General features: G+C 41.2%; 1 protein-coding gene across 5 annotated transcripts in view; it reads left to right on the top strand.

Moving 5' to 3' along the window:
• Positions 1 to 15192, top strand: part of ELF1 (E74 like ETS transcription factor 1) — an 88208-nt gene that overhangs the window by 59903 nt on the left and 13113 nt on the right. For all 5 annotated transcript variants that reach the window (XM_057409698.1, XM_057409696.1, XM_057409694.1 and 2 more), the window contains exons 4-7: positions 6130 to 6237; positions 6548 to 6712; positions 11346 to 11429; positions 14758 to 14950. In XM_057409698.1, coding sequence (XP_057265681.1) covers positions 6130 to 6237; positions 6548 to 6712; positions 11346 to 11429; positions 14758 to 14950 — 550 coding nt within the window. The remainder of the gene's footprint in view (positions 1 to 6129; positions 6238 to 6547; positions 6713 to 11345; positions 11430 to 14757; positions 14951 to 15192) is intronic.

The following is a 15192-nucleotide window of genomic DNA, read 5'->3' as shown; positions in this document are numbered from 1 at the left end:
TTTTTTTTGGTGCTGGTCACATGAGAAGGATTTGCAAATTGCTGCCAGAGACTGAAAATACGTAATCCTTGTAACCAATGGTGTCCAAGGGTTTCTGGGATACTTTAGAAGCAGACAAACATGGTATTGTTCCCATCATCCATTGTAGTCCAAGCACTCTGGTTTTCTTTAAAGTCAAAGTCCTTAGGAAACCAGCCACTTTGCAGAGGTTGTTGTTGTGAAGGAAATAGATGTTCTGTAATTCTGCTTTTCATGCTCTCCATCCTGCTAGCTAGTGCACATGCTGTAGGTGTCCCTGGACAGAGAAGTGGATGAAACCAGGCCAGGCAGGGACCAGCACCATTGCGGAAAGCTCCTGTTCAGGATGCAAGGCAGGCAGCTGTCTAGCCTGACTCAAGGGGGGGCAGAATTTCAGCCCCCAAGGGTGTGAAGGCACCCCACAGGAGGTGAGGACACTGAGGAAGGAGCTCTCTGCCTGCTGCATGCAAGTATCGGCTGTGGCCGCAGCTGCCTGCTTGAGTTGCAGGGCTACCATGGAAGAGAGCGCAGCTTGCCATAGGCTGCCTCTGAAATGGGGCTAATCATAACTGAAATTTCCCACCTACTCTATATTCCAGCTGCTTTGTTTCTTTTCCCCTCCCTTCTTTGAAGGTCCCCTCTTGTTTTCTTTTCATGGGGTGTTTGGCCTCAACAGTGAAATGTGTTGTTTTGCTCTTGAAGTTTGGACCATTCTTTTCAGTCACTTCCATGTTACGCCTTTAAGAGAGGATCAGACCTAAAAAGCCATTACTAATTCCACATTAAAATATTCGTAAGGCTGAAGTTCACAGAAAAACGAAACTGAAACCACCATGATTTATGACTAAACATTACCAAGAAACGGCTGCTTAATATACAGGATTTGTAAAACTTAACCAGTTTCTCAGTACTGCTTCATGACTCTGTCATACGTTAAGCTTCTCTTTTCTCCTAAAATAACAGAAAATAGCAGTAGGTCTCCTGAAACTGAACCAGTTAGTTTTTAGGGATCTATATGCAGAAAGATGGACACTGGTAGGTTTTGCCAGGTCTAGGACGTAGCTCCCTTCAATCCCACGGCTATTGCACATCAGTGATTACTTACCTGTAGTATAAATTATAACCTACAGAAAGAACAGCATCTGCTTCACATGAAACCCTGCTAAAAATCAGCTTTTTAGTTACATTACCACTCAGCCTGTATTTTTTTTCTCTTCTCTTCAAAAGCACTCTTCCCTGGAAAAACTACGATGCCAGTTTGAACCCATATTACAGGATTTTAATGAATAACTATCATGTAATAAGGGATGATTAACAAGATAAAGTGGAGCATTTGGCTTTGAATGAAGTTTTATCTTGAAAAGGAATATTGAAAATGTTTTTCTTCCTTTTTAAGAGGAATATTGAATTGCTACTCGTTCTCTGAAAAATACAGGGAATAATGGTTTGTGCAAACTAAATTCTGGGCCAACTTGTCTTCTGCTCTTTATGTACCTTAGTGGTGTTTGGATGTAGGATGAGGGAAGTGGCTGCACTGAGACAGTTCGGGGGGTGAGATAGGAGGGACAGAATATTTGTGCTTAGTGTGAATAGTGAGCATGGAAATGTGCATTTTCATGGATCAGTAATGGTCTTAGTAACCAGTTCAGGAGTTACTTTACATCATTTTGAAGTTCAGCAGCATTTGGCTTGTACATTTTGTGATGCTCTAGCATTCATGGCATGCACCAAGCTACTTGGGTATGAGAATGAAGGCAAAGAGATGTTGGGTACTGCACGCCTGCACAAACTCATCATCTTTGGTGATCATTTATGATGTTACAAGGAAGTCCAAAGGAATAGTTTGGTTGAAACTGAACTTCATAGTGTTAATCCATAAGGATTTTGAGTTGACAAGGTGCCAGCTGTAAAACAAACAAACCCCAACAATGGGTATGGTTTCAGTTACTGTGTAAAGAAATTATTCACTGCTGCACGTAGCATCTGGTTAAAAACAGTGAGAGCTTTTTCATACAGCTCCCCAGTGAAATGATTTTCTTTGCAAACTGTAAAGCCTCATTTTAAAAAGAAAATGAAGGGTCATGTGTAAGTCTCCTGAAATATATGGGCTCTTAAACTTGGTTTTCCAGTGTTCGCTAGCAGTCAGCTGAGAGATGATACTGAAAAGCAATTGCTTAAATTTAACAGCCAGCTGTTCTGCAAAAGGGAGCTCTGTCCGTGTTTAATGGATCACTCTCTACTTGTAGCACCTCTAGATTTCTTCTGATGTTACTTTGAGACTGTGAGGCCCCTGGTTTTGTCTATAATGAAACCAGCAGTGAATTTAAACACAGCTATGACTAGCACAGCCCTTATCTTGGCCTGCACAGGGAGGTGCCTGCATTGTCCACTCTCCGGAGCCACTTCCCCACCAGGGAGGCAGCAGGAGCAGGATGGGATCACCAGAAGCAGTGTGGAGCTTTCAGAAAGGCTGTAGGCAGGACTTGGTGCTGAGGTGGGGAACTTCCAGCATGAGCCATAGTTTCTGAACCGGGTGAGGAGAGCAGAAAGCTGTGTTTGGGCAAGCCTCACGCCAATGGCAAGCGCTGCTGATTCATAGCGAACCCGGATTCACAGTAACTGGGCTGTAACTGACGTGCAGATACCGAGGGTTACACTTGTGGCTGGTTCAGATAAACAAGAACTTGTAAAGTACCCTGGGGAAAAAAAAAAAGTGAAATTACTTTTGGGTATGGTTTTCCCTCCCCCCCCCCCCCCCCCTTTCCTTCCTCCCTTTTTCTTAATAGTTCACCCCCTGTTTTTCTTCCCCCATCTTTTTCCTTTCTCATTTCCCCCATTTCCTTCTTTCCTCTTCTTTCTTCCTTTTTTTTTAAAAAAAAAAAAGTTTCCACCTATTTAATATAACGTTAGAAACCTGATGCTTCTCAGAAGTCACCTCCCCCATTCTTTCAGCTCTGACATTGCCAAAGTGTAACAAATAAGCCATTTCATCCCAATTCTTCTTAAATTTGTGTCTGTATCATAACTGCCAGTGGTTGGAATACCTTTCTGCAACATTAAGGGAAAAGCTAAAATAGCAGACACCGACTTGCCTTTGGTTGCTGAGTTGGTTATCTCCAAGCACTATCTGAAGTTGAGTAGTGTGAATTAGCACCTTGCTGTTAGTAGGGCAGAGAGGTGGTGCCTCACCTCCTCTGTGTGGTGCCCCACACCTTGTTTGTGTTAGCTCTTGAGTTCTTGTAATTCAACTTGCTAACTCAGCAATACCCCCCAAACTTGTTTTCAGCCATTTTGTAAAACTAAATTGACTCTCTGTGTGATCAAAAAAGCATGAAGCCTGGCTTGTGGTAAGTGTTGGGGATTTGAATCATGAACCGGGAAGAGAGATGGGAGGAAGAACCACAGCCCTTGTTTTTTCACCAACAGGGAAATACTAATTTGTTTCAAAACACCTTGTGAAATCATCTGCTAAGAAGAGGCTTGGAGGGTGTTAGGAAGAGCATTAATGTGGTTACAAACCTCATTTTTGCCATTCTGTGGATAGACAAGACCTTTGGTGCTCCTTATGTTTTTTGTGAGCATCAAATTATATTAATCCTATGCTTACATTATTTGTATGACTATTATAAGTTCCTTTTATTAGTCTTGGAAATGGATGGTCAACTTCTAGCTACAGAGTGTAACGGTGATGTAAAGCTGGTGACCTCTCCCTCGCCTGACAATATTCAGAGTGAAGAATTAACACAGCTCCATCACTTCAGCACCTGAAAGCAAGCAGGCAGGTTTGCTTCTCACACAGTTCTTACTGGGGAAGGAGCAAATAGTTGCTGCTGTCTCTTCCCTGCCTGCAGCACTGAGGACCAGGGAGTACCACTGCTGGTTTTTAAGTTGTATGTGGCAGTGTAAATTAGCCCCACTCCATGGCTTTGGCTGAGCTGCATCAGGGTGGGTTACCTTCCTGACCATTCAAAGCATGCCAGAACTAATGACAGCTGCTTTGGCAGTGCTGTGTGCCTGTATTTAGGGTAACATCCTTATTGTGGTCTTTGTTATGCTGGTAGATGATATGGAAGGTTCTCATCCAGATAAAGTGGAACCAGAAGTGACCAGGTCAGTGCTTCTAAGCCAAGCATGAGCATGCCTGCAGTCTGCCTGAGCTGCGCGTGGTTCTGTCTCCTCCTCAGCTGGCCAGGCACTCCCTAAGGATGCTGTTTGGTTCTTGGGGCTGAGGGGTCTGTGGCGGAGCTCTGAGCCTGCATGACAAAAGTGTGAGCAGTTTGCTGCCCTGTCTCACTCTATGGCTTCCCAAGCCAGGCCCTGAGTCCGTACTCACCACCTCCCCTCTTCCCTTCATGCTGTCCTCTCCAACTCTGTGTCTCTCATTTATTAAGCCTGCTTGGAGATGTCAGCCAGCAGTTGCAGATCCTTAACTATCTGAATGTCTATGCAGGACGGGGAGTGGAGGAGGTCCTGTAGACAACAGGGCAAGTTGTTGTGTGGGTCATGGGTTCCCAATGCTTGTCTACTTTATTCTCTTAGCCTGAGCCTCTGATTCTTGGGGCATGGTAGGACTAATGTTGAGGAAAAATCCAGAAGGTAAGGATGAGCCTTCTCCTGAGCTCTGTGTGCTGCCCGTAACTCACAGCTGGGTGGAGGAGGTAGGACTGATGTGTGACAGTCTGCATTCATCTTTGCCCTCTCCTACTGATAGGATTGCTGGAGTTGTAAACGCTTGGGGTGAAACTGTTTGTTTTTGCTTGGTTGTTTTTTTACTTGTTTGATTGTTTAGCAGATGTTTTGGGTTTTTTTTAAGTGCAGAGATAAACCTCTTGCTTTTATATGAAGAAGAAGTGTTCCAGGGTTGTTGTGTGTTGTGTTTTATGGTGCATTTTTTCTTGCTCTGTCAGTCTGTCTCCTTTCTTTTTTCTTTTCTTCTTTTTTTTTCTTCTTTTTGTTTTTTGTGAGTGCCCCACCCCAAATTCCTCAAAGCTAAGCAGGGAGAGAGGGCATGAAGCTGACTCATGAGCAGGCTGAGAAAGTAACTGATGTGCCTTATGGAGGGGAACACCAATGCAACCCACTGTGCCGTTTGATAAATGCAAGTGAATTCCCCAGTGTGGCTTCAATTGGTGTCAGAGGATAAGGAAGCCTGGCCCCTGCATTGCTATCCAACAAAGATTAACTTCTAAAAGAATGTGTTGAACACTCCCAAAGGTTTATGGTACCAGAACTAGTATCTAACTTACTTGTCATGCTATATTTATATTGAAAAAAGTGTTCTGGTTTGGTACTCCTCCTCTCAAACCAGTGTTATCTTCTTGGACAGCTGTTATTTTGCAAAGTGATATTTTATTGGTTGTTTTTGGTGTGTAGCTTCAGATGACCTTAATTATAAATTGGTGCGCAGGAGCTTTGGATTTGTCTAAAGGACACCATCATAAAATTGATGAGGGATTGTCCAGTAGTCAGACTTTTTTGAACGGTTTGCCAGCCCTTCGTATTGCTTTTCATGGTTTATGTCTGCTTTCCAGTGTGATTCTGGAGCCTGCACTGTTAGCCTTATCTGTAATCCCCATGGATTTGAATGGTTTAGGATTCAGTTACACATTCAGATCATATTCTCTCTAATAAAAATTGTGGATTATTTTCTGATCTGTCCTCCAGGCTAAATGACAGGATACTTTTGGTGAGCATCTCTTAATTACGGAATTCACTTCCTTTGGACCACCATAAGAAGAAATCAGCAATGTTGGTTTTTTTTAAAAAGATACTGTGTGAAGTATTGTTTGTAGTAGTGATGTTTCCTAGGGTTCATGTGTGTTGTGTTTTACTGCATGTGCTTGATCAGGAAAGGGGATGAGGCAGAAACAAAGGGTTTGTGTTGGTTTTGGTTTTATTTTTTAATTCACACAATCTAAAAAATATAGTGTATTAAATAAGGTAATTCTTGCAGTGTGCATTTTCTCCCCAGCTAACCTGTTACTGCTCAGCTAGTTGAAGATCATGTTTGCCACTTATTTTTCCCTAGAAATGAAATAGGAATAAATACATGTTACGCTTTAAGTCCAGTTTGTAGCTTGTTAAGAGTTAATTTTTCTCTCTTGCTTTTAGTTGAAGCATCTTGTCATAATGGAGATGAGACAATGGAAACAATCGAGGCTGCTGAAGCACTTCTCAATATGGATTCCCCTGGTCCTATGTTGGATGACAAAAGAATAAGTAAGTTTTTATGAAAGCAAATCTAATCTCTATTTGCCTTGCTTAGTTGTGAAAGAAAGATGGATTCAGTGCACCATGATTACATGGAATTGCTAAGATCATTTTGTTTCCAAGTAGCCTTGTGTACATAGTTTGGATAACAGAAGTCCAGTGTTGTAGACAATGATTTAATTGCTTAGCCAGAGTTGAACAAGTAAGGAAAGATGAAAAAAAAAAAAAAAACAAACAAAAAAACAAAAAACAAGCACAAACAGCCTTTAAAAGTCCTTGTGGCTCTGTGAAAATATCCCTGCTGTCCCTTTCTCTTAAGCAACTATGTTTGACGCAACTGAAGATGATGATATCGTGTCTCCTATTACACACGTGTCAGTCACGTTTGATGGGATCCCTGACGTGGTGGCAGTTCACCAAGCCCCAGACGCTTATGCTGAATCACCAGAGACTCCAGAACTTGAACAACCAAAGAAGAAAAAAGGTAAGATGCTACTGGAGAACAGCGGTATGGAGTAGGAGAGCAGTGCGTGGCATGCTTGCCTCCCCTGGGGGTGTCTGGAACCATTCTGGGTGTCAAGATGACTGAGCAAGAAATTTCTCAGCTAGCAATACAGAGGAGATGTGTTCTTACTGGGTAGTGTGAGCACAGATGCTAGCGCTTAGATACTAATGGTGCTGGAGAGGTAGCAAAGATGGCCTGTCCCACAGGAAACATGAATCTCTGCTTGTTCCTGTTTGTAGTTTCTTCTTCAGAGCAGAATGGCAGTACAAGCTATAGAACTTTTGTTACTGTGAAAGCTACTTTAATTAGCTCTTATTTAGCTTCAGGTAAGAATATGGGATGTGAATGAGAGTTTTTTTAGCTTTTGTTAAATATGAACGATTTCATTTTAGGTGTTTTTAAAGTAGCTGCATGCTGTAGTAAGCATTAGTCCTGTTTATGGTAGATAACATTTACACAGCATCCACTGAGTGATGCTCCATTGGAGCCGGTACTGTGCCAAAGGGTAATGAAGTGGTGTTAGTCAGACCTTCTGCTCCCGTTTTCCTGTCCTGCTCCAGCATGGATCACACCTGAGGTCCTGAAACTGATGTCTGCGGGTAGACAGGGCATGCAGGGCCAGCAGATGTGAGGTGCTGTTACAACAGATTTTTAATAAAAGAAGAAATCAAGAGAGTTATGTTTCTGGAGCTAATACTGGGACTGAATCAGAGCACGAGGACCTTGACAGGTTCCCCTGTGAAATGAAAGCATTCCAGAACAGGGCTCCTGCTATCAAGCCATACTCCCACTGAATGAGAGTGCATTTATACTGCTGCTTTTGCTGCTGCTTCTAAATATTGGGAGTCTCTGCTCTGTAAGAGGGAGCACATTGGCCTGTGGAAATCTTGGGGAAGCCCCAGAGCCCAGTGTGTGTCACAAGGTCTGGCAGGATGGGTGTGGGTTTGTAAATCTCCCATTCCCCTAAGAAAGCTGAACTGAAACTGCTGTAGAGGAGACCTTTACCAGCAGCTGCCCCGAGAGTGCTGCTGGGGAAGCTGCTGTGCTGTTTGCGGTACTGTGAGATAACCACTGTAATAGTGTTTTAAACTGTCCTTTTGGGTTTTTCTTATTCTTTTTAATCACAGAATCAGCTAGGTTGGAAAAGACCTTTAAGATCATCAAATTCAACCTTAACCCCAGGACTGCCAAGTCCCCCACTAAACAAGCAGCTGCTGTCTGCCACATATTTAACCTCTTTGGCTTGATGCTTTCATACCCTCTTTTGTGTTGTGCTTCTGCTTTCTCCCACTCCTTCCTCCTCCCTAGCTGTAGGTTAGAAAACTGGTTGCTTCACAGCAAATGTGTGTGTTTCTTTTTGGCAGTTACATCAGATAGAAAATATACTAGAAGAGATGCATCAGCTTAGTGTTTCAGTAACTACTAGTCGCCAAAGTTGAGACTTCATGAGGTAGATGGTACGGTCTGAGTGATGTTGAAGTGTTACTTCAGAATGTCCGGGGATTTGTAAGATGCTGGTGTGCCAACAGTTGCTGCAAAATGTTATTGGTTTTTGTAGTGCTTTTTAGGATGACGTGCAGTGTGTGGGTGAGGTTCTTTTGGTTGGTTGTTTATTTTCTTCTTATTTTCATAAGTGCAGTCTCTTTCCCTTCCTTCCATCAGTTTTGTGGCACAGCGAAAGACCCCAGTCATTTAGCCCTATCCATACCACTCATGATTTTATAGACTTCTAGCATAATATAACCCATCAGCTAAACTTACAAGGTTGCACTGTGCAGAGTGTTGCCAGCTAAGTGAGCCAGAATGGCGTTGCCAAGTAGAGCTCCTCCAAGAAAATGTTCTCTAGAAGTGACAGGCTGATTTCACTTCCTTTCCTTGTGGCCTTACTGCTGCAGCAGGAGAGCTGTATCCACCCATCTGTGCCACTCCAAACCCATGTTCAGAGTGATGTTTGCACTCCTGAATGTCTGAGCACTGAGCTGCTAAACTACAGGGCAGAAAGAGAGGATAAACAGAGCGATGCCAGAAGAAGAAGCCTGGAAATTTGCTGTGCTAATACCTTTAGTCCCATTTTTGCTATGGAAGGCACCTGGCAGTAGGTGGTCACAAAAGTTATGTAGACATTATATTTAGGTATACACTATTCATTAGGGGTTTAAATATTTTTTTTTCTTTGTTTTTGTTAACAAACCCCACTGAAAACAGTTCAAGAAAAGGCATTGAACTTTTTCTGGTGTGGTATAAAATACTTAATCAGGGTGAGCATCTCACTGTCTACATATCACATTAAGTTGTAGCATGAATTTCTAACTTGACGTGTTTTTGCACCCATGGAAATAGGAAAGTGGAAATACCAATTATAAATTCATTTGGCTATATAAAAATTGCAGTAGTCCCACCTTCAGGCTTGACTGTTGCATGTGTACTTACCCTTCCTCTTTGTAAAAGTCTCTTCTAAAAAGGAATTTAGTGATGTAGTTTGAAAGGTAACAAAGTCATGCTCTGCCCAACCAAAGGAGGAAGTGTGCTAATGCTTAATGTGCTTTCAGAAAGTATCTTCTTTTAAACAAAGGAAACTGTATCTTGTGTGTCTCTGTTCACTGTGGTTTTGATGGTGTCAGCAGCTGGAGATTATAGCTCCAATTTAAAGCCATCATCTTAAGTACCTCTAGCTCAGATAAGGAGCAGTAACATCAATACCTTTCTGTAAATGAGTTTCACGCTCTTTGCTGATTTCTGATTTTCTATGGGTTTCTGGTAGAGAATTGTCCAAATGGGATGTCCTGAAGTAATGTAGGCTGAAATGAGAAAGCCTGGAATTGCTGGAGTAATATTCATGTTAGTAGCCTAGGTTATCCCTAATCAGAAATGCATAAAGTATATGTGATCAGTACTTATTCATGAGCTAGTTGAGCCCTTATCCACTTCTTTTAAGATCTGATCTTATTTAGACACAAGGTAATTAATGACATCAAAATAACACTCTCCACTCCTTAATGGCATACATTTACACCCGTGCAAGAGGGGAAACATGATGAGCATCCAAGAGTCTTCCAGTGACACCTGTCTGAGGGGAGAAAACTGCTTAACCAAAGTTACCCTGAGGGACTAATTGTTCAGTAGAAGCTGATCTATACAAGAGTGACTTCATCTAGACATTGTAGAGAAACCAGATATTTCCACAATCAGTACTGGTGAGTGGAACAAAGCTGCTAAAAATGTACTAGTTTCTTATCCTTTCATATGGTGATATCTGAAAGAAGAATAGTGTGGTAGGATTTGCTCCCTCCCATCTTCATTGAAATCAAGGAAGACATTACTGTCCAAGACAGTCGTTGGACTTTGTGTCCCGTCTTCAGTCATGAATTCTGTCAGATTAGCAGACAGTGCAGGCTGGCACTGAGCATTTTCTTCAGAGATAGTAAAAAAGCCTCTCTGCAGCAGGATCATTTCCTTACTAAGATAGTCTCTAAAACTAAAACCAAAATGGAACATCATAGTGCACAGAATTGCACAGGCCTATTGGTCTTGCCTCAGAACATCAACTCTTTGAAAACACAATAAATAGAGAAAAAGGAAAATGTTTTTTCTTTAGATCTTTAATTCTGACCATATGCTATTTAGATTAGAAATATGTTTATCTGAGTCCTGTGTCTGCTTGGTCTATTGTGCCTCTCAAAAGAGCAAAGATAGTACGTGAATAATTTAGGTTTTATCAATGTACAAAAACCTGCAAAACCTGATAAATTTTTATATCATAAGAAAGCTCTGAAAGTTCCTGATTAGTTACATTACCTGTAAAAGCTGCCATTGCAGGGAATGAGAACTAATGGAGGAATAGGTTCAAGGTTTTATATTGAAAAAATGTTTCGGCATGACTTACATTTTTTCTCCAGTTATGTTTAGGTAGTTGATTCCTCAACATTTTTAAATGCATACTCTTCATTCTTGCCATCAGTTGTAACTAACTTCTTTCTATCAGTCTTCCTCACCAGAGACAGGCACTGTGCTTATGATTTTAAAAACTGGCATTTTTCAGAGCCTGTTACTGGTTCTGCTGGTTTTAACAAACAACTGACTTTACCTGTAGCCACTGTTGAGAAAGGTGTCTTCTACCCATTTCTCAAAAGAAGTGAAAAATGTTTTCTTCACATGACAATGTGGGTTGCTGCTATCAGTGGACACCTACAAGCTATGAAACAAGCAATCTTGTTTTATCCCAAAATTCCATGTTGTTAATGAGTGAACAAGAGTGTACTCTGTATTTTATCTAGTTTTTCCTGTTTAAACTCTTGCTCACGGTTAACAGCTTATTCTTCCTAACTCATCGGTTTTAAGTATTCTTAGGAGTACTTAAAAAGCCACAGAAATTTCCAAGGGACATGGACTTCGGAGAAGTGAGCATAATCTTTACCAGAAGTACACTGAGCATACAGGGCCCAATCCTGCTGTAGAAACTGATGTTCAGCATAGAATGGAGCTCTTAACTTACTAGAAATGGAATCCTCTTTGAATTGGGAAAACAGATCTCTTCCCTTTTTAGGTTCTTGTTCTTTTTTATTTCCCTTTTTTGTTTTTAAGCTTCAGTTGACTTACTAGTGGTTTATTTCAGGGAAGAAGTCGAGACCACCTCGTCCTGAGTCTCCTACTACAACTCCAAACATATGTGTGAAAAAGAGAAACAGAGATGGAAAGGGTAAGTTGAAGAGCCGTCCCTGAAGTTTTTAAAAGAACATTGTTTCTGAGGAACCACACTCTTGGGGTGTAAAACCAGGTCTCATGCACAGGGGTGTTTAAAATCTCATCTTAAGGCAAGTAAATAATGAGGGCATGGGGTTTCCTAATGCAGTACCCGGTTCCTAGGCAGACTAATGTAGTTGTCAATTTATTTGTCAGGATTCTCGGAAACTCTTCAACCCCTGCAGAGGCTGCTGCATTCTGAGTGAAGTCTTGGGACATGCTTTTCATTGTATTAGTGTTTCTTGGGCTGTGGTTATTTTGACAGATGATCTTTGGAAATGTTTTCCATCTGTGTGTGTCTAATTCTGCATGAGGAGCTAATCAAGGCTGCCAGTTGGCAGCAAGAAGTACCAAGGCCTGAATTTTGAGGAAAGTTACGACGTAGCTTGAAGACTTTGGCAGAAAACTTGGGGGTTTGATACTTTCATTCCTCCTGTGTTTAAAAGGAAGAAAGAAAATAAATACCACATAACTGATACAATAAATCATTTCCTCCAGCCTGAACTGTTCGGTGCTGCCTGCCAGTTTTGTCTACAACTTGGTTGCTTTGCTGTGGGGTCCAGCACCTGCACTTGTGCCTGGGCTGGCATCTGAATGGCAGCCTGACATCCTGGCACCCACCGAGTTATGCTGTGCTCAGAGAGGCAGGAGCTGGAAATATGCCTCCCCTGTGTCACCACAAGTGCCTGCATGCACACCTGAGAGCTGATGTGCTTGCGTGTGTGAAGTACATGCCAGGATAGAAGCCCAGCCAAACTTGGAAGGTGGTGGCATAAGACATCAGACTCTCCTGAATCAGAAAAATCACTACACTGACAAAGGAGTTTGGGCTTTTTTTTTTTCCTATTGCAGAGGGATTTTCTGCAGTAACAGAAAAAAACTAAAACCCTGTTGGCAAGCAGTAAATATCTAACAGGTTAATGCAATTCTGAGTACGCATTGCTGTTTTGTTTTGTTGTTTTTAATTCAAACCAGATTTTTAAGTAAAAATGAAACAAAAGTATCAGAGGAACCTCTCAGTAGTGCTCAAATGAAATAATAGAGAATATTAAAGCATCTAGCCACAAAATTAAAAGGCAGAAAAGAGTGTAATGTTTTTGTTGATGATAGCAAGGCTGCACCATTTTTCACATTTGTCCATTGTTACAAAATTGCTAATTCAGAAGGAATTAAAAAGAAGCATGTTGCCTGAAACTGTTGCCTGTTACGGAAAAGCTACAGCAAAAGTATTTGATTTGCATTTTGAGGAACACAGAATTAAAATAAAAGGAATATTAATATAACTAGCCATGGCAGGGAAGCACCTAGAAAACTGTAAGAGTTGCCTGTCTTTCAGTATTCACAATGTTTCCCTAAAGGGAACATGTATGCCAAAGTACCAAGCCCTCCATAGAATTATTTGATGTGAGGCATGGAGAAGGGTGAATTTTCTACGTATTTCTTTTACCACTGTGACTTGGGGGGGTTAAAAATCCTGCCTGAGTAAGGCAGACGTGTTTTTTCACAGACAGTCCTCTTCACGGTGGTTTTTCAGTGGCTAAGCAGTGACAGATTTTCAGCTTGCCTTGATGTAGCTGAGCATTTTTAGTCTAGACTGCAGCAAAAGCACCCTGGATTAGATGGTAAGTGGCTGGGAATGCTCTCACTCCTGGCTGACATTGTGTCTTGCCTAAACAGTCTTAACCTTTGCCTTCGGGGTATCCAAAGGCAAACAGGCTGACCCTTTTATGCAAGCAGGAAGATGTACGCTGCAAAGGCAGTGTGTTTTTTCTAGGGATGTTCATTTTTCAAGTTCCCACCTGCTGAAGGAGTTGCTAACTCTTTGTACTGCCATGCTGATGACTTTGCTGAAGATTTGCAGAGTACAGATTATGGTGCAGGAGTATGGGTAGTTTAATGTGTAAGACCCCTCTGATTGAAAAGAGTTGAGACTGGTGGTTACTACAGTTGAAAAAACTACTGGGTTAAATTGAAGCTGACAGAGAGGAAATTTGTACCCTCTGATGCACTGGCGTCCTTCTTGTGAACCTTCAGAAATCTCCACACACTGTCCTTGCTGTGTTTTTGCACAGCTCCTTGTAGGAGATGATACTTTTATACAAGAAGTTTCTTCTTCCTTTCTCAGACTAACAGCATTTCACTAAGAAGCTTATGTGCAGCTTCAAGTATTCAAAAGAACATCAAACAGCAAAAGCATTTACAAAAGCAGGAAAATGGGTCTAATTAGTTGTATGAGTTTAGAATCCTTAAATGTGCTTTTGGGAAAAAAAAAGAATATGCAAATTTTGTACTCATTTTAAGTATTCATAATCTGTGATTTTAATACTGTTTCTTTATACGTGGTAAACACCGAGCAGATGTGATGCATTTCCATATATAAATGTTTGTGCCTGCTTGTTTGTAAAGTGAAATTTGAATGTTTGCTACCAGCAAGTGCAGGTGCTCACTGGTTTAGAAAAGAAAATAATCTGGGTTTGAAACTTATTCTTGGAGGTTTGCCAACCTCAACATATGCCACTGGTCATGGAATCATAGAGTGACAGTTTGGAAGGGACCTCAGGGATGATCTGGTCCAACCTTTCTAGGCAAAGCATGACCTAGACTAGATGTGCCAGCACCTTGTCCAGCCAAACCTTAGCAGTGCCCAGTGTTGAGAAATCCACCACTTCCCTGGAGAGATGATTCCAATGGCTGATTGTTCTCTTATGTCCAATTAGAATCTCCCAGGCCAATTGGAATCCCCATATGATTGCCCCATATAAATCTAATAGTTAAAAGTAAGGATTTCCTTTAGCCTTTTAAAGATTATAACACCTCAGTGAACAAAGTTGCTTCAATTAAGCAAGGGCTTAATTTCCAGCATTTTCAGAGGATGGACCTGAACACATTCCCATTTAAGGTAAAGCAGTAGTGGCTGCTTCTGGATTAAGCAGGAGGGAACTGTACATGTAGGTGACTAATACTGTCTGACATTGGTGATTGGAACAAGACTGACTGTAGGCTGACTTGGTACCTGACTCTGTAGGTTAGACCATTGATAGTGTGTTAGGGCACCCAGATTATAATAAAAAGAATCCCTTCCCATGCCCTTTTATCACTGTTTCCTAGTCTTGATGGTATCTTGATGATGTATGACAGCCTATTTAGAAATATATCAGCTTCCTTTTTTTTTTTTTAGATTATTTACATAATAATGTAATATGTGATACATAATAAAATATAGTCAACTAATGTTTCTTTTTTTTTTTTTTTTAATTCCTTGTCCTGAAATACTTTCATTTTAGGAAATACAATTTATCTCTGGGAGTTTTTACTAGCACTGCTTCAGGACAAAGCTACATGTCCTAAATATATCAAATGGACTCAAAGAGAGAAGGGCATTTTCAAACTGGTTGATTCCAAGGCTGTGTCCAGGTTGTGGGGAAAACATAAAAACAAACCTGACATGAATTATGAAACAATGGGTAGAGCTCTCAGGTACGTGCATTTTCAGTAATGACTGCTTCTGGTGCCTTAGTGTTTGCATGCATTAAATGCCGCATCTAATTTGTAAGGACAGAAGAGTTAGTACTCTCTTCACCTCAGTGTGTACAACTTAAAATTGTCATGTTAATTTGTAAATAAAACTCAGGTAGAGCTCTCCTGTCCTATTCCCTTTGCTTTGCTGTAGCTGAAATGTCTGCCTGTGCTGACTGGTGAATAAGCTTGAATTCAGGTAA

Source organism: Pezoporus wallicus, unplaced genomic scaffold (genome assembly GCF_028554395.1).
Source record: "Pezoporus wallicus isolate ANWC-B61680 ecotype Strahan unplaced genomic scaffold, APGP_CSIRO_Pwel_v1 contig_2543, whole genome shotgun sequence".
In the NCBI taxonomy this organism is placed as follows: domain Eukaryota; kingdom Metazoa; phylum Chordata; class Aves; order Psittaciformes; family Psittacidae; genus Pezoporus; species Pezoporus wallicus.
This window is presented reverse-complemented; position numbering and strand designations above follow the sequence as displayed.